The sequence below is a fragment of the Antedon bifida genome, chromosome 2 (assembly GCF_963402885.1).
Source record: "Antedon bifida chromosome 2, ecAntBifi1.1, whole genome shotgun sequence".
Classification (NCBI taxonomy): Eukaryota; Metazoa; Echinodermata; class Crinoidea; order Comatulida; family Antedonidae; genus Antedon; species Antedon bifida.
Genome location: NC_136227.1, coordinates 25,038,314 through 25,066,294, shown reverse-complemented (window position 1 = coordinate 25,066,294; position 27,981 = coordinate 25,038,314). Strand labels below are relative to the sequence as shown.

The window sequence follows — 27,981 nt, the reverse complement described above, 5'->3', positions numbered from 1 at the left end:
ACTGACTACTTGAGTCATTAAGGCAAAAAGAAGTAACAATTATAAATTAATGACACACAGCGCAGCTATGAAAGTCATTCAATATTCATGAATATCTTTATTTTTTTATACTTCATATTTTACATCTCATCGCAAGTAGATGAATCATGCATAATATTTATAATATACAAAATGAACAAGCATATATATATTTACATTCATGGATTTTATAAATATGCTTTCTTAAAATAACTTTGATCAATCGGTATCAAAACGATTTTATCGCATTGTTGATTGTGATGAGATAAACTTAACTTATTCTAAACTAAGTAGTAACATTCTTGCTTATTCAACGACTGGCCAATTATTTTGATAATAATATATAATATTAATTATGTGATTCACATTCTGTCACGTTTTTAAAGACCACTTATTTATGCAGTTTTGAAAAATTATTTTTTCCCTTCCTTACAATAACTGTACTATCTTTATTGTATTTTGTAGCGTTACTTACTTATAAAATATAATTTACAAGTAGGCGCGCGAAATTTTAAATCTTCGACGTCTCAGCAGGCAGAGATTATTGCATAAATTAGGACAATCTAGAGGGCGGGTATATAAGCATGGACATAGATCGAGTAGGTTGTATCAATGGTCATGAACAATAACGATATTTATATACATTATTTTTTTATTTATCAGCAAGCCTCTTTTCACACAAGGTAGAAACAATAAACAAAGCGTCCCAGCGTGATAAGCTCGCGCAGGGAAAGACAATAACTGATTAGGTAGTAGGCTTATTGGGACAAAATACTAATTGATCTTAGGAGGACATTTGTCGTTATAGAGAGAAAATAACAACATATGCTTTTCTTTCTATGTAGAGAAATATATTCGCGTAGTTGCCTAGTAGTCTTCAATATTAAATGTAGTCTGCCTGCCTAGTCTAGCGGGGTATTCATATTTGTGTATTCTGGGCTTTTTTTTCCGCAAACATGTTTTCCCTTCAAATTTAACATATTGATAGATAGAGGTAATTGCCGTTTCCAATATATAGTGAAAATAATAAGTTTAAATAATAATACTGCTTATTCATTAACATCAAAGACAAACAAATTGTGTCCATGTTAATTAATAACTTAATTATTTATATACTACACATGGTTTTTGTACAATAACAATACAGTGACTATGAAATTAAAATATGTTTTTTTTTGTCGTTTACCCTGTTTTACAACACAATACCCGCTTCAGAAATATTAACTGCATCAAGTATTCATCATCATACTGAATCCGTCAGTTCACTCTGATATTAAATCGTCGATCCTGACCTCAATTCCATAATTACATGTTGATGACATTTATTTTTGAACCTCAGTTATCACCACGTACAATTGTATTATGTTTAGCCCTTTTTGCAAACATTCAACCAATCAGAATCGACTATTATCATAGTTCGTGGTAGTCCTAACATTCCACCAATTAGATTCAACCACCATTTAGCCAATCAATATTCATCTGTCTGCTGAGTGATAGGTGCCTGGTTGTGCTTAATTGACATGCGCAGTGAATACCTCCTTATTGTCCTAATAACATTCCTGAGAAATCAGAGCCACTTTGAATTGTTATCGTCATTCCTGAACTGTTATCGACGTATATTGATGCATACTGATGTTCCTAAAACAAAACATTATTTTTATTAAAATATAGTAATAATGATGACGTACGTACGCTAATACGCTAATTGCGAATATAGTCTTCAGAGACTTCCGTATCAATAAATACAGGACATTATTTTTAAATAAAACATCTTGGTTCCCACATAGGACACAACACAAGGAAGTAAGCACAACGCAGGTAATTTGACCAATCACAAGCGATAACATATTCGAACTGCCGCTTGTCATTGGTCAATTCGCATTTGTGCATATTGTGTTCTGTTGACTAGCACTCATCGAGCTACGTAAGCAACAGCAACCATTCTAAATAGTCTTAGTTTGCGTATATACTATTGTTAAAAGATCTATTTTGTCCATATGCATAAGTCACCTTACCTCTAGTTTTAGAAGACCACTTAATGAGACGGTAAACACACGACTGTTGCTTGAAAGACCGGATATATATTCCAATGACCTATACATAATAAATAACATTTTTTAAACTAAATATTTGAGAAGGAGAAGAGAAGGAGAGCTGGGACGTTATTGTATCTGCGATTCATTCGTCACTGTTTTTAAGGATAGAGATTAGTATTAACGTCAAATCCAAGCATTTTCGTTTCCATGATTGAAATGATAATTGTATCTAAATCAATTACTATTCAGTATGTAATGCATGTACATTTATAATATATAAATATATCTTCAAATAATAAATCCACTGAATAGGTATGATGGTGAAAATTGTGAAGCATACAGGTGGGTGTTTATTTTCTGTGTAAAAATAGAATAAAAATACGAAACGAAATTCTGGCGGCGGGGCAGGGCCCCCAACTTATGTAATGTATGTATGTAATATATAAAGAAATATCGCGGGCGTGGGAGTGCGAGTTGCGCTTTAATTAGATATGCTTACATTATTATGAATGTAAGTACAAACTTCAATAAAACTCACGTGTGTCTGTGACAAAGTGAATCAATACAGATTAGAATCCTGATATGATCCCTATTTTTTAATTCTCGTAATCTTTTCTTGGATGTTGGATGATTGATATGCATATTTGCCGATAATTGGTATATACCAGTCCTTTCTGCTGTATATCGTCCTGTTATCAAATCTAAGCCATCGCCACGTTTGAACGATCCTCCTCCGAATGGCTGCAAAAAAGATGGAAGGTAATTTAAAATATCGACATGAAATATATAATATTTGTGGTTATAGAAAAATACTAGGGCCTGCAAAATGATAATGAAAGCAAAATTGGATTTGAAATAAACAAAACAAGAAATGTAAGAATAAAAATGCAATGATTGAAAACAGGCAAAAAAAGTTTATTGCCGTTGGTTCTTGAGATTGGAAGATGAAGATGTAACGAAATACAAACTGTTTCCTTGAAATCAGAAACAATTTTTATAAAACAAATAAAACAATTTAGTGGAATTATCAATAAAAAAACCAATATAAAATAAATGAAAAATGTACAGTATACCAGATTAGAGAATATTCCAGGTTAGTTTATTTTACGTTACGGTAATAAAAATAATAATTATTATTAATATTTATTTTTTAATGACAACTTTATAAATTTATTTAACAATTTACCATTTGATAATTTGCGATTTCGACAAAGCTTTTCTTATGTACAGTCACACTTCCTTTTAGTTTACAATGGTAGGCGATAGGAATAGGCACACGAGCTGGAAGCAAATCAGAATCTGCTACTTCGGGTAACCATGTCTGGGTGCTGTTCACTTTACAATCAGGACACTGAAATTAAAACAAATCATAATATCAATCATGTTTATTATATTTATTAATCCAAAGGCAAATTATTGAAAACCATTCTGTTGGTATCAGTGGCTTAATATCAATGGAGCAAATCGCTAAATCCAACGGTAAAGTCAAATTGTGATTACGCTAATTATAATCCGTTATGCGTGATTAGTTATTAGTTAACAGAATGACGTATGTATAAACGTCATAAATCTCTGAGTTCATTGTGGGTATGGGAGACCAGTGAACTTTATGTTATTGTAACAAATCAGATGTGTTGTAAATAGGCCTAAGGTACGAATGAATTTAGCCGATTTTCGTTATTTTGAACTTTCAGAAAACACTGAATATGAAACTGAAAATATGAATGTTTAAATTCGTGCTTCGCCTAGTAAATTTAAATATAACCTTTTTATCTTTCATCTCATTACTTATTTGCCCAATTGCATTTATAAACATTCATTTGTTAAAATATTATTGTTTTTATTTATCCCGATAATGGTAATCTTTATTGCGCCCTCTGTCTGATACAACTTTTATTAAACCGTTTCTGGCAGCATAAATGAAATGATATGGACAAATATTTTATTATAAAACACAAGTTTTACTGTATTCCGATAATAACTGTACTCGTTAATGCGCCCTCTATCTGATAAAACTTTTTATAACCATTGTTGGTAGCGTAATTTACTTTCCCTGGGAAGTTACACGGAAACAACTTTGGAGAATTAAGTTAATAAAAAAGAAAAATAACGAATAAGAATTAGGCCTATACTAGAATCAAACCAATATGATTTATTCATTCAAATAACATGAGTTGTTCACTGTCTATCGAAAACAAGAAATACACACAGTTGGTACGGTAAATTTATTTTTTTCTCGAGAATTTAAGTATTGATTCAAACCTCAGAGGAAGCAAAATCAAATCATTAAAAAAAAAACATAATTTATATTTTTATGAACATAATAAAATGATAATTCTTACCTTTTCTTGCATTAAGATTTGAGCTCGTCTCTCAGCTGCTTCTGTGAAAAAATAAAAAATTAATCAAATTATTTCCATTTTTAGTGAATATCAGTGTCTGTGTCCGAAAAAAAATGTTAAACCCACTAAGAAAATCGGGAATAGAGGAATGATCATTTTACATTATAATGCATTTTAACAATATCTTTCCTACATCCAACAGCGAGCAATTCGCCAATTACAGGATGGATAAGCTATTTTATAAATATTGCATAAATACGAAGTTTACAATTGTGCTGAGTTGTTACACAGTTTTAATATAATATAACAGTTGTTAAAAATTAATAAAGATGTATGTCGTTAAAATAATACATTTGAATCATTGTCATTGAGGAGCAAGTATGGCGCCACTGAGACTTAACTTTTCTAGGCCAAGATTGTTTCTTATTTCAACAATCTGAACCGTTGAAAGATTGTACAATTATTACTTAGATCCCTCCTTAAATACTCTATGCGTCATTAAAATATATAACTTTTGTTTTGTGATAAATTATATCGAAATGATATGAATAATATGAATAATTATGATAAAAAAAGAGATATTGAAATAAAGAACGAAAAATATTAATTGTTTACATATTATAAAGTATTAATTAGTTATCCAGTAGAACCTGTCCTTTAGGACATCCTATTAAGAAACACCCGGATTAAGGGGTAACTTTCCCGTTATGTTTTGCCACTACCTACATCCCTATTCAGACAGAGAACACAGTCTCCACATATGACACTGTTTTACCAGTATCAAGGAAGGGTTAGGTTATGTGCTATATTACGGAATGTCCTACTGGGTAGAGGTACAATATCGAGAATCGATTGTCATTGATTTATAAAAATGAGACAGAATATTAAAATAAAACCTTACCTCTGATCATTTCTTTGAATTCGTCCATTAGCTCTTCTTTTGTTACCTTGCCTCCTGGGGGACCAGGGGGACCACGTGGACCAGGTGGTCCTTCGGGACCAGGTGGGCCATGCTAAAAATAATCGAATATAAAATAAGTATTAATTGTGCACTGGCAGGCAGTGTTGCCTCACATGAAGTGTCCAGTATTCCTAGATATTTTGATGAAAAGTGATTATTTTGCAGTTATTTTACAGTAATACGAATAGGATACGTTTTTATGTGTACTTTTACGAATTTGTAATATACCGTATAGGTAACATAACGCATTAATTAGGCCTATTAGACTGTATATAAGTATCTTGCCATATATTGTAGCAAGAGTATAAGATTATGACAAAGCAAATCACATGGTCCTAATAATTAGATTGTTAGTACTACGATAGCAACCAGCGCTCGGCATATTAGATCTATAATTACAACACAATAACACTTTATGTCGGCGACCTTACGAGCCATTACCCTTGGATTCGATCATTTAATAAGCTTAGCTCAAAGGTAAATTTAGAAACAAAGTCAAATATATTTAGGTTGAAAAATTGGGCAACTGTTAAAAATGTTCGTTCGAGGATGACTGCGCGTTTATTCAGTCATGAACTCTGTGTGGGCGAGTATCGGAGATGCTATATAGCATAACGCTTGGACAACTTGTCCTTTAAAAAGTGCATAGGCTAAGAAATAAAATATCTTTCACCAAGTACGATTTGTATGTTGAAATTGCAGACCAGTGGCTCACCAGGACTGCCCATTTAACCGCAACCAATATATCCTTATCTAATTAGCAAACAAATTGGTCGGTACTTAATTTCCACTTTCCGCGAACACTTTACAGATAGTTACCGTCGTAGTAGATCAGATAGTAGAATCATAATAATTTCAGTCAAATATATAGTTTTGTATTGCGGGTCAATAGACCACAGATGTATAATGGCATTGCTTGTTCCCCTCTTATTCTTATAAAGTTATATTCATTTCTGTTGAAGTGAAAAATATGCAAAGTAATTTGAACTCTACAGTTACCACACTATCTCCAATGTAAAGGAAGATCAGAAACGAAACCATTGAATTAATTGTGAAACTTCTAGACAATTGTATTATTAATTTAATTAAAGCATCTTTTTTTCATTCCCGATGATAAAGCAAATATTAAAATATTAGTTAGTCTTGTTATTAGTTATAAAAAAATCGTATATAATTTTTCATTGAAGTTGCGGTCGTCACTACATTTCAAGGTATGACTAAACTTGTTTCAAACTATCATCCTCATGTTGGTGTCATCACAACAACTAATCCAAAGTACCTCATCAAGAAATAATATTGCCATATTTTAAATTGGCCTATCAATCTCAAAATAGTGAATCCCAACGATAGCTTGTACCATATTTCATTTACTGCTTATTTTACTGACAAAAAATGTGCTGTATTCTATGTGCTCAATTCAATAATTCATTTTGATAATAATTGTGTATCTTGCTTTGACCTCCTGAATTTGTGCCCCATAATTTGAGAGCGTTGACCTTGACTCACCACGTACATAGTATATTACAGATATCCGAATTAATTTAACGATTTGTTGAACATGATATTTAAATTGGATCAATTAATATTAACAAATTAAAGAAACGCATTTTCATATTTTTTCCACTAAACACTCAAATTCAAAGGAATTTGAACAATTACTCGGGTTATCGTAGCAACTATGCTGTATGTGCTAATATAAGACACAGTTTATCACTTCTGTCCGGACAATAATTTGATAATATTTTGTGTCTATTAATTATAATATTATACAGTACTGTATTATAATTCATATCTTTAGGCCTAGCTTAAGGCACTTATGATTGACAATGCCTCCGGTGACTAATTAAACAAATTTTCAAGTAGACCCCTACCCCCCTACCCACTGTATAATCCCTCCCCACCATACAATTGTTTTGTCAAAATGAATACACTAACTATTATATTCAATAAAAGAATAAAAACAACCATATTTATTTCCGTAGATCAATAATATATCACGCATCATGCTTTAGGCCTACATATTTTATAATTTTAGAAATTAATTTAATTTAAATAATTCTTTCTTACCAATGTTCTGTCTTTTTTCTTTTTCTCTGCCTTCTTGTTGTTATCTGCATTATTGGACGAATGTCGTACAAACGACAACCAGCTTCCATGAGGATCAACTTTCCGACTGGGAGCCTTTTCTGTTCCCTACAGAAATAAAATACAAAACATCAATTCAAAAATGAATAAAGATCATGAACGAATAAAAAAACAAATGAAGGAATAAAACGAATGAACGAATAAGAAATGAATGAAAATAAAGAAATGAAGTATGAGCGAAGAAAGAAACGTATGGATGACTAAAGAAATGATCGAACGAATAAAGAATTACGGACGAATAAAGAGACGAAAGAACGAATAAAGAAACGAACGAACAAAGAAACGAACTAATTAATGAAGAAAGAAAAGAATGAACGAATCTACTATAAGTATAAGAAACACAAAAAACGGATAAAAATAAAGGAATAGAGACACTAGTGAATGCGTAATAAAACGAATGAATAAAGAAAGGAGTGAATGAAGGAAGAAAGAAAACAAATGAACGAATTAATGAACAAATGAACAAATAAAAACATATATTCATTAACCCGATAAATGCTTTATCTATTTACTAAAGAAGGTGCTAATACGTTCACCTTTAAACTCTTTAAAATCTTAGGATTGATTAGGTGTAACTTTGGAATGTATAGCAACTTGGTGGATTTGCTATACCTGTACTGCTTTAGGCCTTATAAGAGGGGATTAGTGACACCTCCTAAATTGCTCGTTATAATGGCCAATTATAGTGTCGCGAAGGAATGGGGATAACGATTGTTAGGCCTACATTGTGAATTTGGAGGAAAAACTAAAGAATGTATAAATTGCTAATTGTTAGAATAAATCTCGGTCGCGATCGTGAAAGCGAACATAACGTCAATCGGCACAAGATTATAAGTGATTCACAAAAGTTTAATCTGCGGCAGCGACAGTCGCATACATAATATAGGCCTATATAGTTTATATAGATTTTAAAGTAAAACAAAGAAAAACAGGAAAAACTATAATATTATAATTTATATGGTGTCGTGGATATTATATTAAATTCATAATAACATTACTATTCAAATACAAGGCCCTTCTAATTATGGGATGATCTTACTTGGCATATTACCATATCCTAAATGTTATAATACAGTATAGGTCCAACTGAATAATCGAGAGCATATTGAAGAAACCGACAAATGTAAAAATAAAGATAGAATAAAACAACGTATGGGAAGGCTATTTATTAAAAAAATTAAAGTTGGAATTAGAAAGAATTGAATACTAAAGCCAATATCTTACGATTCACATATTTTCCATAATCACTACCGTATGTTTTCATGTTCCTGAACTCGATTTTTGGGAAAACGACGTTCAACCTCTAACTTGTACTACTATCATAAGCTTTTCTAACACGTTTTCAAATAGTTTCAAATTTACACAGGTTGTTTTAAAGTGTTTATAATTACCTAACGTAATAATAATATTAATCAACACTAATTTAGTTGTACACGCAGCTGCGTCGGATTTCTCACACGTACCGCCGGTGAATATCTTTGAAGTTGCTAGATTTCATCATAAAATCTATCCTAAATAAATCAGTTACCTAATCAATTTAAAATATCTGTCCGTATGGCACCTTTGTAGGTTTTGTATACTAATTCGAATTCCACAGAGGCCAACGAAACGGCTTGGAAAAACACCTACTAAATAACTCGTTTTATTCCATGCAGATTGTATCGATAATGTTAAGTTTGTGGTCTCTTACAGTTAATTGTTGGTACAAAATACTATTATTCTCAATTGAAAGGAAAATAAAGTTTAGTGATGTTAAGATTCAGATACCATTATGTGGACATAATATTGAAACCACAATTGTAATACGGTACACTAAGCGGTACTGAAATTTACCCAGCCCGGAATCCGATGCAGTACCGTACTGTAACTTATTAAGCTACGTTCACATCGAGCCGGATTCCGATTCGGTACTGTAACTTATTAAGATATACGTTCACACCGAGCCGGATTCCGAAGCGGTACTGTAACTTAATAAGCTACCGTACGTTCACACCGAGCCGGATTCCGAAGCGGTACTGTAACCTATTAAGCTACGTCCACACCGAGCCGGATCCGAAGCGGTACTGTAACTTAAGCAACGTTCACCCCGAGCCGGTACTGTAAAATAAGCTACGTTAACGCCGAGCCGGATTCCGAAGCGGTACTGTAACCTATCTAGCTACGTTCACAACGAACCGGATTCGGAATCGGGACTGTAACGAAATAAGCTACGTTCACACCGAGCCGGATTCCGAAGCGGGACTGTAACTTAATAAGCTACCGTACGTTCACACCGAGCCGGATTCCGAAGCGGTACTGTAACCTATTAAGCTACGTCCACACCGAGCCGGATCCGAAGCGGTACTGTAACTTAAGCAACGTTCACCCCGAGCCGGTACTGTAAAATAAGCTACGTTAACGCCGAGCCGGATTCCGAAGCGGTACTGTAACCTATCTAGCTACGTTCACAACGAGCCGGATTCGGAATCGGGACTGTAACGAAATAAGCTACGTTCACACCGAGCCGGATTTCGAAGCGGTACTGTAACTAAATAAGCTACCGTACGTTCACACCGAGCCAGATTCCGAATCGCTCTATAACCTATATTAAGCTACTTTCACACCAAGGGTTAGTGTTTAAGTATAGAACCGTTCACACTAATTCGCTGATTTACAAGAAAAATATTGAACACATCTTTTCGGATTTTAAGAAAACTACGCGTGCGAACGGAGTAGGCTACGGTACTGCGCTACACACGCAACATAGCCGTCTGTATATTCAATCGAGCTTTATTTTGTCTCATGTAGGCTACTGTACTGTCAGATGAGGATGCTGATGTATTGGATTTATACATTAAATTATGGAGGTGTGGGTGAAACTAATACAATTATAAGGGTAACAATAGGCCTACATAAATAAAATTGTTTTAGAAAATTACGCTCGAGTTATTGTTATAACTTAGGCCTAACAATATAAATATTTTATATTTATAGATATTGATGCAATTTCATAAAACAAACCGTTTAAATTTCATTTTTTAAAAAGCTTTGATAATCAAAGGTCTGTCACTAAACACCGTATCGATGTTAATAGACGATTTCTTTGAAAAGAATAGCACAGAAATCTAACCACAATCGGAAAGTACTCTGTGTGAATGTCAAGGTCTCAATTGAATTGAAGTAAGTGATGATTCAAATATTTGTGTATGATGCCAGATTAATATTAACACCATTAATTAGAACTGTAATGATTAAAAGAAAGAAGGTGATGTCATCTGGCACTCAAGTCACTGACGTTAGTCATGTGATATTCAGAGTTCAATAACATATCAGACTAATCATCGATTAACATGATTGTGATTACAAAAATGTTATTCTTGACAGTTTTAAATTTGTTGAATAAAAGTTGAATTTCGCGACAGTAAGTAAAAATCAGTGTCTTCAACCAATGACTAATTCCAAAAAAAAAAAAGATTTCGAAAAAAAGTGGGTCATTTTGAAGTATCATAATAGTTATTAACTTTCACCAAAAATTAGTCGAAAAAAAAATAATTTAACTGAAATACAGACATTTTTTTTTTCAAAAAATAACTTTGACTTCCAGTCAAAATTTTCGATCAAAACATATCTCATAATGCAACGCGCTTGTTTGGCTACTCTGTATATGCATAATCATAAAACTTCCTCGCGATTTGTGTGAAAACACCTTCTCAATCGTGATTGTAAACAATCCTAATTATCATCATGCATAATGCATACTCGTGGTTTGAAATCTTTGTTAACTTTCGCTCACGACGATTTTCCAGACGAAATGTAATCAAATTAATTTACCTGTTAATTACGTAAACTTGTTGTTTTTGGCTCGAATTTTCGACTTAAAGCAAATAACTTTAATATTACTTTGATGTAGCCAATTTAAATTTAGAATATTTTGACCTTCATTTTTTGTGTTTCAAGGGACAATACATCTTTAACTTGAAACATGGAAAAGATATTTAACTTAATGCAATCGAGATCCTTAAAAATATGGAAAATGTATAAACAACATTTCCTTACTAACCTTACTACAGTATGTTTACATTTATCCCGTGAAAGACCTTAATGGACAAGTAATTTGAGACCAACATTATGCTGTTATGTTTTTATGTTCTGTTATATAATTGTGAATACCAATAAAAGAATCTGAGACCCATCTAAATAAGCAGGACCATTTTGTGACCTTATTTTTGTTCGTCCTTAAATTAGTTCAGAAAACAAAAATTACGTATTAATAGCGAACGTCAATCTATATCATACATAGCACTGAAAAATTATGCAAGACATCTGTATCTTGTCAAGGTAGTATTTACCAGGCAGCCTGTCAGTTTTAATTCGTCATATTTTAAATTGTATTGACATATGAGTTCAGTTAGAATCATGTACGGTATTTAACCTGCGGCGATACAAAGAATGTAGAAAAAGACACAACTGTAATAATATCAATAATAGTAACCTATTTTAAAAACTATTTTTTTGGTATTTTCTTATTATAGTATTACTATTAGGAAGTCCAAGTAAGACTGTGTGGAAAAAGATAAAGTCAATATGTTTTTTTTTTCATTTTTAGTCGCGTGTACGCGACTCTATAATTCACTATGTCGGTCGGTCGGTCTGTCTGTCGGTCCGGTATCACTATGCATTGTAGCACGCGACTTAATGGCTGTTGGCCTTGTTTCTATTACTTTAGGTTAGGTAAGTTATCTTATCATATATAAAATGAAAAAAAAAAAAATTTTTAATGTGCTTAGGAAAATAGGAATAGAAAATATGAAAAAGAAAAGTACGTACTGTTACAGGCCTACTAATAGTGCCTTTATAGGGATAGTCCAATAGTCTTAATTAAGATTAAGAGGTTGGTGTGCAGGTTTTAAGAGAATATTGAATATTGAACTAGACAATAATGTAAATAAACCCGAGAGTGTACCGCATCGCTCATGCAACCTATTTCATAATTTATTAGGGGCTCTAGTCAAATCTAAAAATGAATCAGCCACATTCACAAACATCATTACAATACTGCATCGTTGTGATGCTACTCAGCAGGTATCAGTTAAACCCAAATTAATAGAGTAACTTTAACAACTGAAAGGGCCAGCAGAAATTAATTTAATATCGATAATTATCAACATCGTTAACAGCAACATATTTTTTAACGGACACTATATTATGAGTGCGTTCATTATTTGATTTGGCACAGGAACCGGCTGAGTTGACAGGGAATGATGTGGTTTAGAACCGATTTGGGACGCATTAATTTAAATAGGCATATTTGATTTGGCGCAGGAATTGGCCGAGTTGACAGGGATCGAGGTGGTTTAGGGTCGAATTCATTGAACATTATTATAGGCCTAATACGTGTAGCTGTACAAGCACAATTGCGCACCATACGAAGTAATACATGTTTTTTCCAATACCGTAGAGGACATTTTCCTTACTTTCAATGGCATTCATTTATTTTCATATTTTCTTAGCGGAAATGCTAAACTGTTTGAACACCTGCAAACTATTCTCATAGCATATGATATCATACATCCGAACCTTGTTGTTTCAGAAGATCCAAAAGTTTGCCTAAAAGAAATACGATTCTGGGATAAGAAATTACATGTGAATCGGTTTACTATCATGAATAAACAAGTTGCTGAAAACACTTAGCATCAGTACAAACCCAATCACAAGGGACCCGGTGCTTTGACGTACCTGAAGTGTATAAGCCTAACTTTTTGGAGTATTTACACTTATCAATTGCCGACCCAGGGCCGACCCAGGGCCGGCCTAAATCGTAAGTGTAAATGGGGTCTTAATTTGACTTATATTAGAAAATGCGTTTTTTAGACCCTAGTACAGTGGTAGGCCTATAGTTACCCTGAACTGCCTTTTCTATAAATAATTACACGTTTTGTGTTAGGCCTAGATGTTGTTACAATGAATAATATATATTTATAAAAGACAAAATTATCTAGTGCTATATGCCTCTTTAAAGTGTATTGAAAAAAAAGGGGAACTTAATGGGAACATTGCCGTTCTCAAGATCATGTTTATATCACATCACAACTGTGTGTTTAGTAGCAGGCGGCGCCAAATTGGCCCAGACTACCTTAACAAATTACTAAGCAACTCAATCATTCTAATTTCTGAAGAGTTTTAAAAACTGTTATCGTGTCATAAAAAGTTACCTAGCAACGAGGTTGTATTCCAACACGAACGCAGTAATTTTGGCGCCAATGTGCTCTGCTCCGCCTGTCCCTTGACGACCGATCCATTATTGTAAAATAAGTAAATATACGACAGAAACACGCAAAAGAACACAAAAATGTACATAAGTATTATCGTAGGGACTTCAAGAGGCTATAGATATTTCTATTATTTACGAGGAATAAATAAGTTACACGTGGTTGTTTTCTTAAGTCACGATCGCCTTTGTTAGACGTTGGAACGTTTCAAAGTTAGTTTGAGTAGGATTAAAATTACGCAAAATGTTTGAGAGGGTAACTTATGAAATTAGGAACTGCTACCTAAAATAAACTCTGATTATCGTTGGATGTGCGAACTTTTAAAAACAAAATATATCTATAATATAATGTTTAAATAAAGAGCATTACTATGAGGATACTCTTTTTGTGAAACAGAAAGGGGTTAGTGTCGTGAACAAATTTAATTGACAAACTGGCCTAACTTAATAGGCCTAGTTTTCAAGTATCCTAGTCCGGGATAGGCAAATAACGTCCATTTGGTTGGACACAGTGATGCCCAAACTGTGTTTAACATAAATTAATCCCGGTACCTCTTATATAAATGCATGTTGTTTTATACGTTAGTTGACTTAGCCTAAATTGATAGAAAAATAAATGAACGTGAACAACAAGCAAAACATGTTAAGCTTATATACGCAATATTTGGATTACAATTATTTTTACCAAATTATATCTGTAATATTCAATTTTGTAGCAGTCTAGTATTCTGTCGAGGCAATATTGTAATATTTTTGTATAGGCTACCATAAAATATGTTATATCAGATAGAACAATAGTAATATTAGATACTCATCTCACACCTTGAAATTAATTAAATGTTGCGAATAGGCCTAATTATGTATGCAGAAAAAAAAATTGTGACCAAACCAAACATTTTGCAGTAAGCTACAATACTCATTTATATTTCTATACTGCAGATATTAAACTAAATCATTGGAATTGGAAAACAAATGTTGATTTTATGAATTTATTGGATGCATAACGTTCTTTAGTATGTTCATTCCTTCATTTGTAAATTTGCATCGAACCAGCATAAACGGTTTAAATGATTTTTCGTAATTATCATTTAACTTATTGACTGAAGGAACATTTTAGTTTCATGTTCATTGGTATCAAAGGTACTGTGAGAAACCGGTATTGTCAACGAAAAGTATCGAGAAAATGTTTTGTCCTAACTGGTAGTAAGCCTACAGTATTGCCAATCTATTGGCCCATTATAAATGTGTACAGTGTAGCCAATGAGTTTACCCCATAACAAGCATGTTTACAACACCACCCGGATCAACAGCGTCTGGGGCACAAAGCAATGTATAAAATCCCCACTGTTCCTCATACCATCACAATTAACTATCATCAGCAAATTAATTATTATTAGTTACCGAAGGCTACAGGGTAGACTGTAAGTCTACATTTTGATTTTAAATTCTTTAATTTGGCTTGTGTCGTCAATCGTAAGACCCAGATTTCAGTTTGGTTTTCACATTGGTTTCGTCGACGAAATGTTAAGCCCACGGGTTTTGCCGTGCCAAGAAGGGGATGTTGACAAGCCGCTAAATAGAGCAATCACTCTCTGGTCTGCAAATTAACACTTAAAATGAATCCAACAACTGCTAAACACTTTGACTAAATCAGAGATTAATGGGCTTAATATAGAATACTATATGTCTTGTAACACTTTCTTCTTATTTAAGTATAGGCCTAAGTACATTAACCTATCCGTTTAAAACATGTTAAAGTAGGCCTATACCCAACATACACAGATCTATCTATTGTAATGCCGACGTAATGCACATTACATCTGGTAAGAAGAGCCACTGAATCAACAAGGAATGATTTTGCATTTGATTCACAAACACTACTATTAGTACTATACTGTAGGCCTACCCATTGTACTTACTTTTTACAGTATTTTACGGATTTGATGTAGACAATTTTTAGATCCAGCTATATATTTCTAATTGAATATCTTCTTGGAATTTATAAACGTCATATAATTTCAACATATTTTAACAATTTCATTTAGGAAAATGTACATAGGCCTATGATTCGGCAAAGTAGGGCTACGTTGGATAAGATCCAATATGACAGGCCTAAAAATCCTGTTAAGCATTATTATTATTATGCTATTTGAATTATGAAAACATTTGGTTTTCTATATGAACGGATTAATCACAATTCTGAACAAACATAGAGGAAATAGAGCAGATACATACATAGGTATACATGATTAATAATTTCCGGTTCCAATTTTGCATTGCAAGTTCTGTAGATTATAAAATTCGTTTCCGGACTTTAACGTTTTCTGGAACAGAAAATTGCATCGTCCCATGATTTCCTTCTATGAAGGACCAATGTAGTAAAAAAAAAACTTCAGAATTGGTATTATTTATTTGTAGGCCTATAAGAACTGGTGGTAGAGATGATGCTTTGGGGACAGATGATGTTCGTTCATTTCCAATTGGAGCTATTGTTCATATTTTAGTTGCAGTTACTTTCAAAAGACTGATGTTGTTTTATGACATAGGGCCTAGTCTGCTATGTTAGTCTATTCATCATGAATACATAATGTATACCTAATTGAGAAGAACGTATTACCAGGGAGTTGTAAACTTATCGGTAATAACGTTCAAGATAACGCTTATAAAATGTGACGTAATGATTGGCATCCGTTATATTCGAGTTCCATGTAGAAGTAATTAAGCAAATTAGTGGAATTAGACATTAATGGTTTCCATTTGAAGCATGGTGCGATATTTATAGTAATTAATTAATGATAATGATTGTACTTGTCTGACCTTGAAGTTTCGTTAATTTATAGTCTGCTCAGAAAAGACTGGTCTGATTAACGCCTATGAAGATGTGCGATATAATTTGCGTCGCTCTGCAGTGCCACTTTAAACGCCGGGTCAGTCCATGTCACCGTTAGACTGACACATGCAATAACTCATATTATAAGAGAAGAATACAATTCCCTCAACCAACATAGGACGAATGAAACAAATACATGGAAAAACTGAGTAGGCCTACAACTTTTGCACACGATGTTCGATCATGGCCCAGTGGATGACTAATATAACTCGAAGGAATGTTATTTGAATCTTGAATCTGTGAGGGGATACACGATTATTCGGGCACATCATTATTTCCACAGATGAGGACGATACAGTAAAACCGTGTATTGTTTACACATATTTCATTCGCTGGAGAATGAGAGTCAATGAAATCATCAGAAACCATTACAAATCCAGAGTTTTTGTCATTCTATTTTTGTGTCCTAAACATTTGTTAAAATAATCGTAAACCAATGTATAAAATGAAATACTCATGTACAACACGATCGTATTGGCATTTTTATCCGGATCTTTAAAAGAAGTTTCGTGTTGTTGCCAGGAACCCATTGATTAAGCGTAGGCCTAATTGGAATAACCCTTTCATTATTTAGTGGCCTACGGTATGATGAACCACACTGTCCACATTGTTAAAAATTGTTAGAACTTGTTTGCCAAAATGATTAACAAACAACGACAACAGACTTAACTGCAGACATGTGACAATTAAACTATTTTACAAGAAAGGTAACTTCAGACTTTTAACAAAAATTACCTAAGCCTTACAAGTCATTGTGCTTATGTTCTGAAATTACAGATTAATATTGATTCTAACAAAAGTTTGAACGATATGCGAGAAAAACGACATTCCGATTTGCAAATGATCTTGTGTGACGACATGACGTAAGGAAGGAATATTGGACTGATGTGCCAGAAACTATTTTGTGCCATGTTGTTTGTGTCCTTAGGAAAAAAACACTTTATTCTCACGGCCACGTTCTTCGGATAGGACGTGAAGCTGTCGGCCAATATGCATAAAACAATGCACGATAAAGATAATAAAAGGAGTAGGATTGTCTCAGTCATGGTTGCCGTGGAGAGAAAGAGAGCCTAATAATTTCTTTCAAATTGCATACCCGCATATTAAATAATGTTATTCGTTATACAGATTCACATCCCATCAGACCAACGTCTTAATGTCCAATCCGAATAGTGGCACTGATTTGGAATTCATCTCACAAGAAAAGTACAAAAGACAAAATAAACTGATATAATAGTATCCATATAAACCTTTCCTAACAGTACCATAATACATTGTATTAAAGTAGACCGATGAAATAATGTATATTTATTCAATAAATACACATATTAGAGAATATTTGCACATTATTCTCACCCTGCTTTCAAATGTTGATTTTACATGTTGTTTATTATCTTATAATCTTATCGTGTTATGCCAGCAAGAATATCGATAATTTAATAAAACTTCACCTATGTTTTGCTTACTTGACCTGCTAGCAAAATATCATGTTATATTTATATAAACAGATAGTTGAAGTGCGCAAACATGACGATATTTTGTCTTTTCAATCTCAACTAGAGAAATCCACCTGGGGGCGCTAGAATGCCGGTTCTTGTTAGCAGGACATTTCAAATTTTAACCCAATTACTACAACAAACAATAGTTCACTAACACCGACCATGAGATATCTAGTCAATAGCATGCGGTTCAATTAGGCCACTAATTTAAAATATGTAACTTAAAACGGCATGAATCGCTCGCCAGGACATCCGTCCATCCCTATCGATAAGAGCAGGCTTCTTGACCCTCATCCGAAGGCTACGCCCCGGGCTGGACATGTAGCAGGTACGGTCCATGTAGTAATTATTCCAATAACACACAGATGATGATACAAATCAATATATCGGAAAATGACATTGTTATGAGAAATTCATGTTTTGAGGATAACGTAGTTACAATAGTACTATGTACAATTTTATGATCGCCAGTCAAGAAAATAAAGACTGCGATTAATCGTAAGCACACATTATAATTATCAACATTAATTCATGATAGACACACACTCTACTACATTTCAATTAGTATCTAATTAGCATAATTACTGGTTCGACGGAACATGATTGAAATTATACAAATATAAACATTTGTATAAATTAACAAAAACAATTTGTAAAAAGGTTATTTGAATTTTTTTTCATAGTATACTGTATACGAATATTGCACATTAAAATAATATTTATAATATTACAACTTATGTACCGTATAGTGTTTCAAATAACATTTAAATTGTATTTATACAGTTGTTCAGGTAACTAATAAGTTTCGCTTTTTTTGTTTTTTTTAACAAGCAATGTTCATGAAAAAAAAACCTTAATAATTATATATATATTTTGAATATACTTTTTTAGTATGTGATTATTCGCGTCGCTTTTCAACGCATTTTTTTCCTGAACATAAAGTTTCTTTAATTCTTTTTGGAAGAAGAGGGTCATTAGTGTATCCAAATTCAAGGAATTGGGGTATATTTTAACACATAGGCCTATGTTGTTACAGACAGATATACCAACTTTAAATATTGACCGAAGTAGAAATTTATATACCCACTGTTACATCTTATATTGTAATCAAGTTGAATAACAAATATTAACAGTAGGTACGAATATTATATTATAGGCCTAATTGCTTTCTGATAATAGACATGGCGCCAACGATGTTTTGCAAAACAGACCCACGTGGTTATTGATTTATCATAAAAGAACAAGTAATCAATCCTAATAGCACAAAATGTTTAATAATGGTATATAATAGAATTAGATTGCATAAATCGATTGCAATTGGACGGACCTAAAAAACAGGAGAATCTGTACAAATATAAACCGTTTAGGCCTAACTTTACCCAAAAATATTCGTGATACGCATTGCAGTAGAAATGTATACTTATAATTGGTTAGATCAATTAACATTCCGGAGAGATAAGTTTAGGGGTGGAATTGGTGATAACCGGTATATTATTGTGTTGTATCGATGCCAAGTCAAAATATATAGTAAAGTTTAGTTATAACATGTACGGTAACAATGCATCAAGATTAGAACTACCGTATACATTACTCTGTCCACTAAAGTGCAATATCTGCGCTTATAATGATTGAAAAAATGTTGGCCTTAACACTAGACAGTACAGGGGATGAGGTGACCGGGAGTCAAGACAGTTTGCGCTTTAACAATTATTTTTTGAGGTACATAATATAACATCTATTCCAAAGCAGAAAAGTAGTACTTCTTATAGGAGTAAATCGACCATAAGTTATCGTAGGTATAGGCAGATAGAAGTAAAGTATGAAAGGCCTACACACTTTTCTGTGCAAAAGCTGACCGCTTGATCTTACTAATTTGATACAATTTTAATTTTTTAAGATGATATGACTATCAAGCTAATTAATAAAATCAGATTCATCAATTTCGTTGATTATTTGTAACAATCCTTTCAGTAAAGTATGAAAGGCCTACACACTTTTCTGTGAAAAAGCTGACCGCTTGATCTTACTAATTTGATACAATTTTAATTTTTTAAGATGATATGACTATCAAGCTAATTAATAAAATCAGATTCATCAATTTCGTTGATTATTTGTAACAATCCTTTCAGTAAAGTATGAAAGGCCTACACACTTTTCTGTGAAAAAGCTGACCGCTTGATCTTACTAATTTGATACAATTTTAATTTTTTAAGATGATATGACTATCAAGCTAATTAATAAAATCAGATTCATCAATTTCGTTGATTATTTGTAACAATCCTTTCAGTAAGTAAATAAATTACCTTAAAAACAAAAAAGTTAACAACATAATAGGCCAAATATATAAGCAAATTAATTTTACATTAACAAGTCAGGGTGTTCCAGAATGTAAAATGTTGATATGTGAACGTAGAAGAAAATTTATTTTTCACAATAAAATGGCACGCTTGAGTGCACTGCTAGATGAGCGCACTATTCACTTCCGGTTTGTACGCACAAGAGCGTGACCTTGTAAAATTGATTATCCTCATTCATAAAGTACGATACTTCAAAGAAAGATCTAATTAGGAAACACGTCACTGGCTTCACAAGTGGATGACACATATATTTGAAGATTTTAATGAACAGGGCAACTTCGATTCAATACCATGATGAGATTTTGTAACAATTAAATTGCTCTGATTACGCAATAATAGAGAAAACGAAGGTGATTTCATTTATGGTTCTTGGAAGGTTCAAATCATCGAGTGTATGACTGGAGTGTATTTTAATAAGTGGATATGGCGTGCTCTTCCAATTCCTTAATGCTTTTCTAGTGCATTACATCATTCAATGACTTGTGTCTAGAAGATGCTTAGGCCTACTGTAAAACCTACTTTTATTCAGTTTTTAAAGATAGATTGTCCTGAAAAGATAATTGTTAAATAGTTTTTTTGTTAGATCATTTACCTATAAATTAATGTGTAGGTCCATGGTTAGATAGTCCATTTTAATGCCACACTATAAATGGAAAACAAAATATCTGAAAAAGTTGTCAGCTTTGTCACGAGTAGAATCATGTGGGTACGGTACAGAAACTAATATACACTATTAGATTAACTATATTAATTAGAGTAATTAAAAATTATGGTGGTTACCACCAATCATCCTTTTAGAAAATGTTTATTCTTATCATGATATTTGAACAAAAATGGAACTGTCAGTCAACTAGAGCAGCTGTCAATCATCTAACAACAAGATATCTACTCAATCAACATCCAGTCTGATTAATTATAGACAGACTTAATTATTGGACCAATGTCCTCACCTTACAGATACAATGGACAAAAACATTAGAAAATCAAGAAAACACGCTGACCATTTCCAGAACAGAACAGTTCACAATTTCCGTTACATCGTATCTAGATGACTATCATAATCAACGGCAGTTTCCCACGAGACGTCTAAAAGTTAAGCAATACCTTTGTGATATAGTTACAAATATGAAAACTTTGACGTGAAATATGACACTTTCCATGTGTCTATGTCAGGTGACTTTCGGCAGGTGATGTTCACCAGACAACGTGTTGACACCTGGTATTAAAATTTGGACAATCATGCAACTGACCACCTGTATGTTTAATGTACCGATGTTGTAAAACACAGCAATTACAACTAAAACATGTCGATCAGAAACACGGTAAACCATTTGATGTTAATATCGAAAATAGGTTATCCTATTTAACCATGCCATGTCAATTTAGATTACACATAGCACCCATGAACACAGAGGTCTACCCTCCCTCAGGAATGTGGTCTATTTTCTCGGGTTTGAGCCATAGTTCGTCGGAATTTTATTTTATTTGTCAATTTTCATGATATTTTTCGTACCTTTACCATTAATTTACGTAGATTACTGTATAGTACTATTTTTCAATTAAAATAAATATATATTAATAAATCACATAATAGAAAAACAGCTTTAATTCCAAAATCAATTCTATGTAGGCCTATTGTTTTACATCACGTTATTTTGTAGAGAAACACACACGTGACTAATAACATGGTTTGAAATTGTTGGAGTTGTATCAAATTAGAATACAGATAAAGATACCAATATGATAATCTAAAACAATAAACAATTTTTGCTTTCTCCTCATTCTCAAATATAATTAGTATCATGTGTGTAATTTGTCGGTGGCACATTGTTGCGATTCTCTATAGGATTTTTTTCATTTAGGTCTATTGTTAGTTTTCAGTTGAAAATAAATAATTCATTTAAAAAGGCCTTTTATCCCAATGCTAGGCCTACTTATTGTTTGGGGGAAAAACGATAAATAGTTATCAATTTCTGTTTTTCTTTTTCTCGCTAATGAATAAAAATATGTCATCTTATCTGTTTGTTTAAAAGAAATTATCATTGTATCTTTTTACTGTTTTTGCATTTTGCACAGGCCTTCTAAAGGTTCTCTTTGAGGAACCTGCTTAACGCTGCTGCAGGCCAATGCTATAGTGACTTATACATTTAGGCCTATATATAAACATTTGTATCATAGGTTGTGCTAGTATACGGTGACTTTGTCATCCTCAATTTCAAACTTAATTTGTTCGATTGAAATCAGTGATGAGAATGTAAAATGATGTTATTTAATGTAGAATCCATAGTGATACACGAATCTGACCTATTTTTCATTTTATAACTTCCGGTGTTTAAGTTATGCTAATTTGTCTTGATATCATTAGATGAATCAGAACTATGTTAGCTAATTCATCTATGCTTTGGCTCTTAGTTGTATTCAGAGTAAGTTATGGCCTGTTAATATAGGCCTTACAATATTTATTGGGTAAAAATCATCACGTTTTCGTTACCAGAAATGTAATGAGACATTATAACAACACTGTAGGCATACCGTATCCATCTCATTTGATTGGGTAATTGCGTATGACGTACTATTTAGTATTCGTTTTATTGTACGATATCAGTTCTATTCAATAGTTCTATTACACGACAGTGTTTGTAAAAGGAAGCTGGTGATTGAACTTCTGCGTTCGAAGCCCATAGGCCTATTAAAATACTCCGCGGCCAAAATCGCCTCCACCAAACCGTCGACATCATTAAATTCAAGATGGAAGGAGCGGATTAATTGAATAAAAGTTTAATTAGACAAGTAGGTATAAAACAATAATGACCGTTTTGTATGTTAAAACTTTTAAAAGTAAAGTATTCTTCCCATTTAACGTATAAACAAACATTCATTATTTGTAGGCTTTAATGATATGATTTTAAAGTATCAAAAATGTTGATGACATCAACCTATTGACTTAATTCTATTTGCTCTGCATGCTTTTATTTCTAAGACGTGAGATATGAGTATATTGAGGGTTAGGCACTTTAGGTTTTGCTCACGTAATGACGTTTTAACAACATACACCGCGAAGTATTTCGCACTCCGCAGTACTATATCAAACATCATTTGCAATATGATTCCTAATGTAGACAGTAGCATCGAAAGCATTAATAGTTAGTAGTTTCTCTCCACATGCATCTCAGCACCAAAACCCAGGTAGCCGATTTTGTACAATATTTAATAAGTATTACAATTCATAAAATGGACATCTCCTGGTGTCTGTACGTGCGCGCAGTAAGCTCCGTACGACGTTCACAAAAGCCACATTTAATTAAATTACCAAGTAGATACATTTAAATTACTTTTAATAAATATTTGTTTTTCACCATAAAATAATAACATTATTTCATGCGCCGTCATGGTCAGACCAACACACAATACGAATATAAACGTCATTCAGGGTAATATACGGTAACTTTCACGAGGCCCGGATAAAAAGTGAATACATCGATAGCTTGCATCTTAGCTAAATTTAGGCCTACATACAAATGTACAAGAAAGAACGTTTCATGCAATCATAATTTTGGTTACCCGGCTAGCAAACCTCATCTCTTCTTTAGAACATGGTTAGAGCATGCCTGGCTAGGCCTATATAATAGGCCTATTGTAGAAAGTGATGTATAGTAGGTCTATAAGAAACTTAAATCTAAATATACGTGGTGTACCGCAAACTTTATATCAACAGGTCTATGATAGCCAATATTTGAGGGAAAAAATGCTGAAACTTTAATCCTATAGAATTTTTTGAAAATAATTGACGAGGGCAAATAGACACGCGTCGGCTGCACCACAGATGATAATGATCTGCAAGCCGTGTTGCCGCCTGCCATTCGCGGCAGAGGCACGCGTTGGTCTTGCCGTAATTTTAGAATCCGGTTTAAAATACAGATCCGGCTGCCAAGAACAAACTCATAAATTACGAAATAACAAAATTCACTTAATATAAATGATATTCTCTCAAATAACCTATTACAGTTCATGTTTACATATAGAAATAGGGTTGATTGATGTACTTGGAAATGGTTTTATTACATTAAAATAATACCGTAATTATTATGCTCAAAATATATTTGAGACATGGTTTAGGCGCCATAGTAAGCATAACCTCTTTATGAACGTTCGATAAAATGCTGATAAATAACTAATTGTAACACCCTCCGAATTAAGAGTTAACCGGCGAGAATTCCTAGATGTTATCTATTGCAGAACAGCGAAAAGGGTAGATCATAATAATTCGTACTCAACGTTGATTGTATCAGTATTTGAATTGAATTTGAATGGAAGGTTAAAATGATACTTTGGCGGTTAATATGAATTACAAAATTGATCATAAAATCTGACGAACCCTGCTGACTAACCAATCTAAATCTCACAGCGCTAATAAAGCTGTCCTTTCCGAGCTTATAGTAATCTGTTGGATTTAAAACCTCGTATTGGAAAGCACACTAATTGCAATCGGAGTTCTTATTCTGTACAGAGTGAATCCCTGGTTCCTGTTCTTTATTCGAAATGTCAACATACTTTGGTGAATCACTAAAAGAAGTGTCTTTCTTCGCGGCAGTGGTGCTAATAGTATTACTGAAGATGTTTCTAGCCCGTAGTAATGAAAGAGACAGGGGTTTGAGAGGTCAGAAAAGAGTCTCATTATTCACTGATCTTTTGCCTTTGTTCTCCGATGAATAGAGCAATGATGGGCTTAGGGGTAAAAAGTGTGAACAGGAGTAGCTAATGCGTCAATTGGCTATAAAGAAAGTCAAATGGCAGGTGGCCAACATGCATTCATTACTCTTAGAGGAATTTATTTCAAATTATATAGTTCTTAGACTCAAAAATAATAATTATTCTGTGCGAAGAACTGTATTAAAGTAGGCCTAACTTAAATATTAATAGTTTAAACATGTTGTGCAATAGGCCTATGTAAAGTATGTACCGTGCCAAGCATTTAAAATTCCAACGTAAAAAGACCTTTCGAGTAACATAACACGAATTTCGTACTTTTTTTTCCAACTACATTCTTTCTATTATTCATTTTCTGGTCAACTCAGATGACCAAAGCCCACAGAGAACAATATAAAAGTAAATTCCATCGATAGAGAAGACAGAATTTCTCAAAAAATCATAATATAACGTCAAAATGTCTAAAAAGAATTATGTAGAAGTCTATAATTTCAATTTTACGGAACGTAATAAGTTTTCTCCAACTTCCGTACCGTAGTAAACATAACACCGAACAGTAAACTAGTGGAACTAAAGTCATTAAAAAAACCTACGCTTTTTGGTTCAATTGATAAATTAATTGAACCAAAAGTGCGTAGGTTCACGAATAAAACAACACAATTTAAGTTAAGAGATTACCGAAATATTCAAATGGTTAACATTTTCAGTTTAACTTCAACCATCATGTAGGCCTACACTGTCGTGTAGTACCGTTATGTTTACTACGGAAGTTGAGAAAACATAGGCCATTTACGGTCACGTTCTATAAAAGCGGAATTAGAATTTAATTTTCTACATAATTATGTCACAGCTATAATGGAAATAGACCCAAGATAGATAGAAATAGAAACGTGCCCCAACGATTATAAAATCCACAAATTAACCGTGAATCCGTTACGTAAAGTGGGGTGAAATAAGTTAGTTACCTTACTGTAGGTCTCTTTAAGAATACCTTGCACGTACACCTATTTTATATCGTGTCCGTTATCGGAACAGGTGTTACTGCAAGTTTAATCTTATTACAGGCAACAATACAACATTTTAATACTATGGTAGGCCTACAACATACACACATAGATCAAGTGTGAAAACGGTATTGTTATCATAAAAGTTATTTACCCGTAGATGCTTTAATTGACAATAAGGACATAAAGAGAGAAATAGAAAATGTACGATACGGTACAGTACTAAAACTGTAACCACGTGTAAATAGTTACGGCGTCAGGAAAATTGCTCAATGTTGACTGACTTGATAACCAACGACTAATGAATTATAAATATTGAAACAATTGATTACCGTGTCCTGTGTTACTACCAAATACTACTAAGTAAGTTTAAGAATAAAGTAAGGTCACAGAGTTCCGAATTCATGCCATGTCCGTCTACTTAACTTGGTATTAGAAACCACAATTTACCACATTTTTGTTTTAATCGGTACCGTATATTGACTTAATTATAGAAGTACACAAATCACGATATGAATATTACTTTATTAACCCTATATAAATGTAGTAAGGTGGGTGTAATATAATATATTCATGTGTATAGTAGGCCTATAGTATGTTTTTATGAAAATTATGATCTGTTTTAAGTAATGTTTAGTGTATAAATTTTAAATTATTTATTTTTTCTTGACAAATTGTGTACGAGATTTAACCATTGAAGTCTAACTTGTTGCTAAATATAACTTTATAAACATTAAAGTAGGCTTAGAACTAATATAAGATAAAAAGACAACAAAGTGATTCTTACTATGGATGCATAACTTTCGTAGTCCTCTCCATCGCTATCTTCCGGGTAACCATTTTCCTTCAAATACTCCATTGGGTTACCATAGCAATATGGTAAAAGGAAGATGATCCACAGAGATAAGTAAAACCTCATGCCGCCACTATTTAATCGTACAAATTCCGAAGATCCTATAGACAGTTATATAATACCTGGCTATGACAAAAAAAAATCCAAAATCTCTGAAGGATCTCAAAAAAAAAATCTCCTGGTTCAAGATTGTAATTAGTATCAGATCAAACGTTCGTCTTGTCCTTCTATAATATAATCCTTTCCTTTCGTTCGAATTGATTTAATACAAGCGTACGGTATCCTTCTTGCATCTGGTCTAATACAGTTTTAAAAATACCCTTGTCTAAATGTCCCTCAACATCAACAAGATTTGGACTGGTGTTATTAATTTGTAAAATCACGCTTAATTTGCTCTGTCGCAACTTATGTTTATAAAATCACTAATGACACGATTCATCCGAGAAGTGCGACTTCCAGTGGTGGTGATTTACACGCTTCAATGAATACAAATTACGTATAATTCAAGACCATTTGTTGCAATACCGTATACTTAAATACACCATTCACGAGGTTTCTTCAAAAAGTGTATAATTCCACGTTATATCAAAATAATTTTTTTCAACAAGTTAATAGTCCAAACATAGTTATTTCAAAATAATATTCCTAGAAGGACGTGAGTATAAATAAAGTTGTCGATTTGACAGGAAAAAATCAGAATAATGACGGCCAAATCAAATGTGACGACAGTTAGCCGAACCTCCCCAAGCTAAATGACAATGGACTGCGTTTTCACAGTAGGCATTTATAAGCCAATAAGCCGTGATCGCGCAGATGGGACTATTTTACTTCTACTCGCCCTAGCAGGATTCGCACTCGTACGTAATTTGGACGTCTCGTCTCGCCAAATAATAAATCAGGGTGTTAAGCTGTTTCGGATAAA

The 27,981-nt window shown here is 33.1% G+C and overlaps 2 protein-coding genes across 3 annotated transcripts in view; one reads left to right on the top strand and one right to left on the bottom strand.

Annotated features, from left to right (window-relative positions):
* The window catches only part of LOC144834555 (uncharacterized), a 258,410-nt gene that overhangs the window by 131,484 nt on the left and 98,945 nt on the right, over positions 1-27,981 (top strand). The gene's annotated exons all lie outside the window — the stretch shown is intronic.
* On the bottom strand, positions 152-27,809 carry LOC144836080 (adipolin-like). 2 transcript variants are annotated; one of them, XR_013611145.1, is made up of 9 exons: positions 26,994-27,809; positions 7,425-7,550; positions 5,298-5,409; positions 4,397-4,437; positions 3,241-3,405; positions 2,593-2,795; positions 2,034-2,112; positions 494-1,656; positions 152-408 (listed from the first exon to the last, which is right to left on the bottom strand). XR_013611145.1 is itself a non-coding variant. In XM_078691264.1 (8 exons), the coding sequence occupies exons 1-8, from the start codon at positions 27,123-27,125 to the stop codon at positions 1,558-1,560; spliced, it is 957 nt and encodes a 318-aa protein (XP_078547390.1). In that variant the 5' UTR covers positions 27,126-27,809; the 3' UTR covers positions 448-1,557. The 2 variants fall into 2 exon arrangements, 1 of the variants encoding a protein (XP_078547390.1); XM_078691264.1 differs by lacking the exon at positions 152-408 and having other exon boundaries at positions 448-1,656.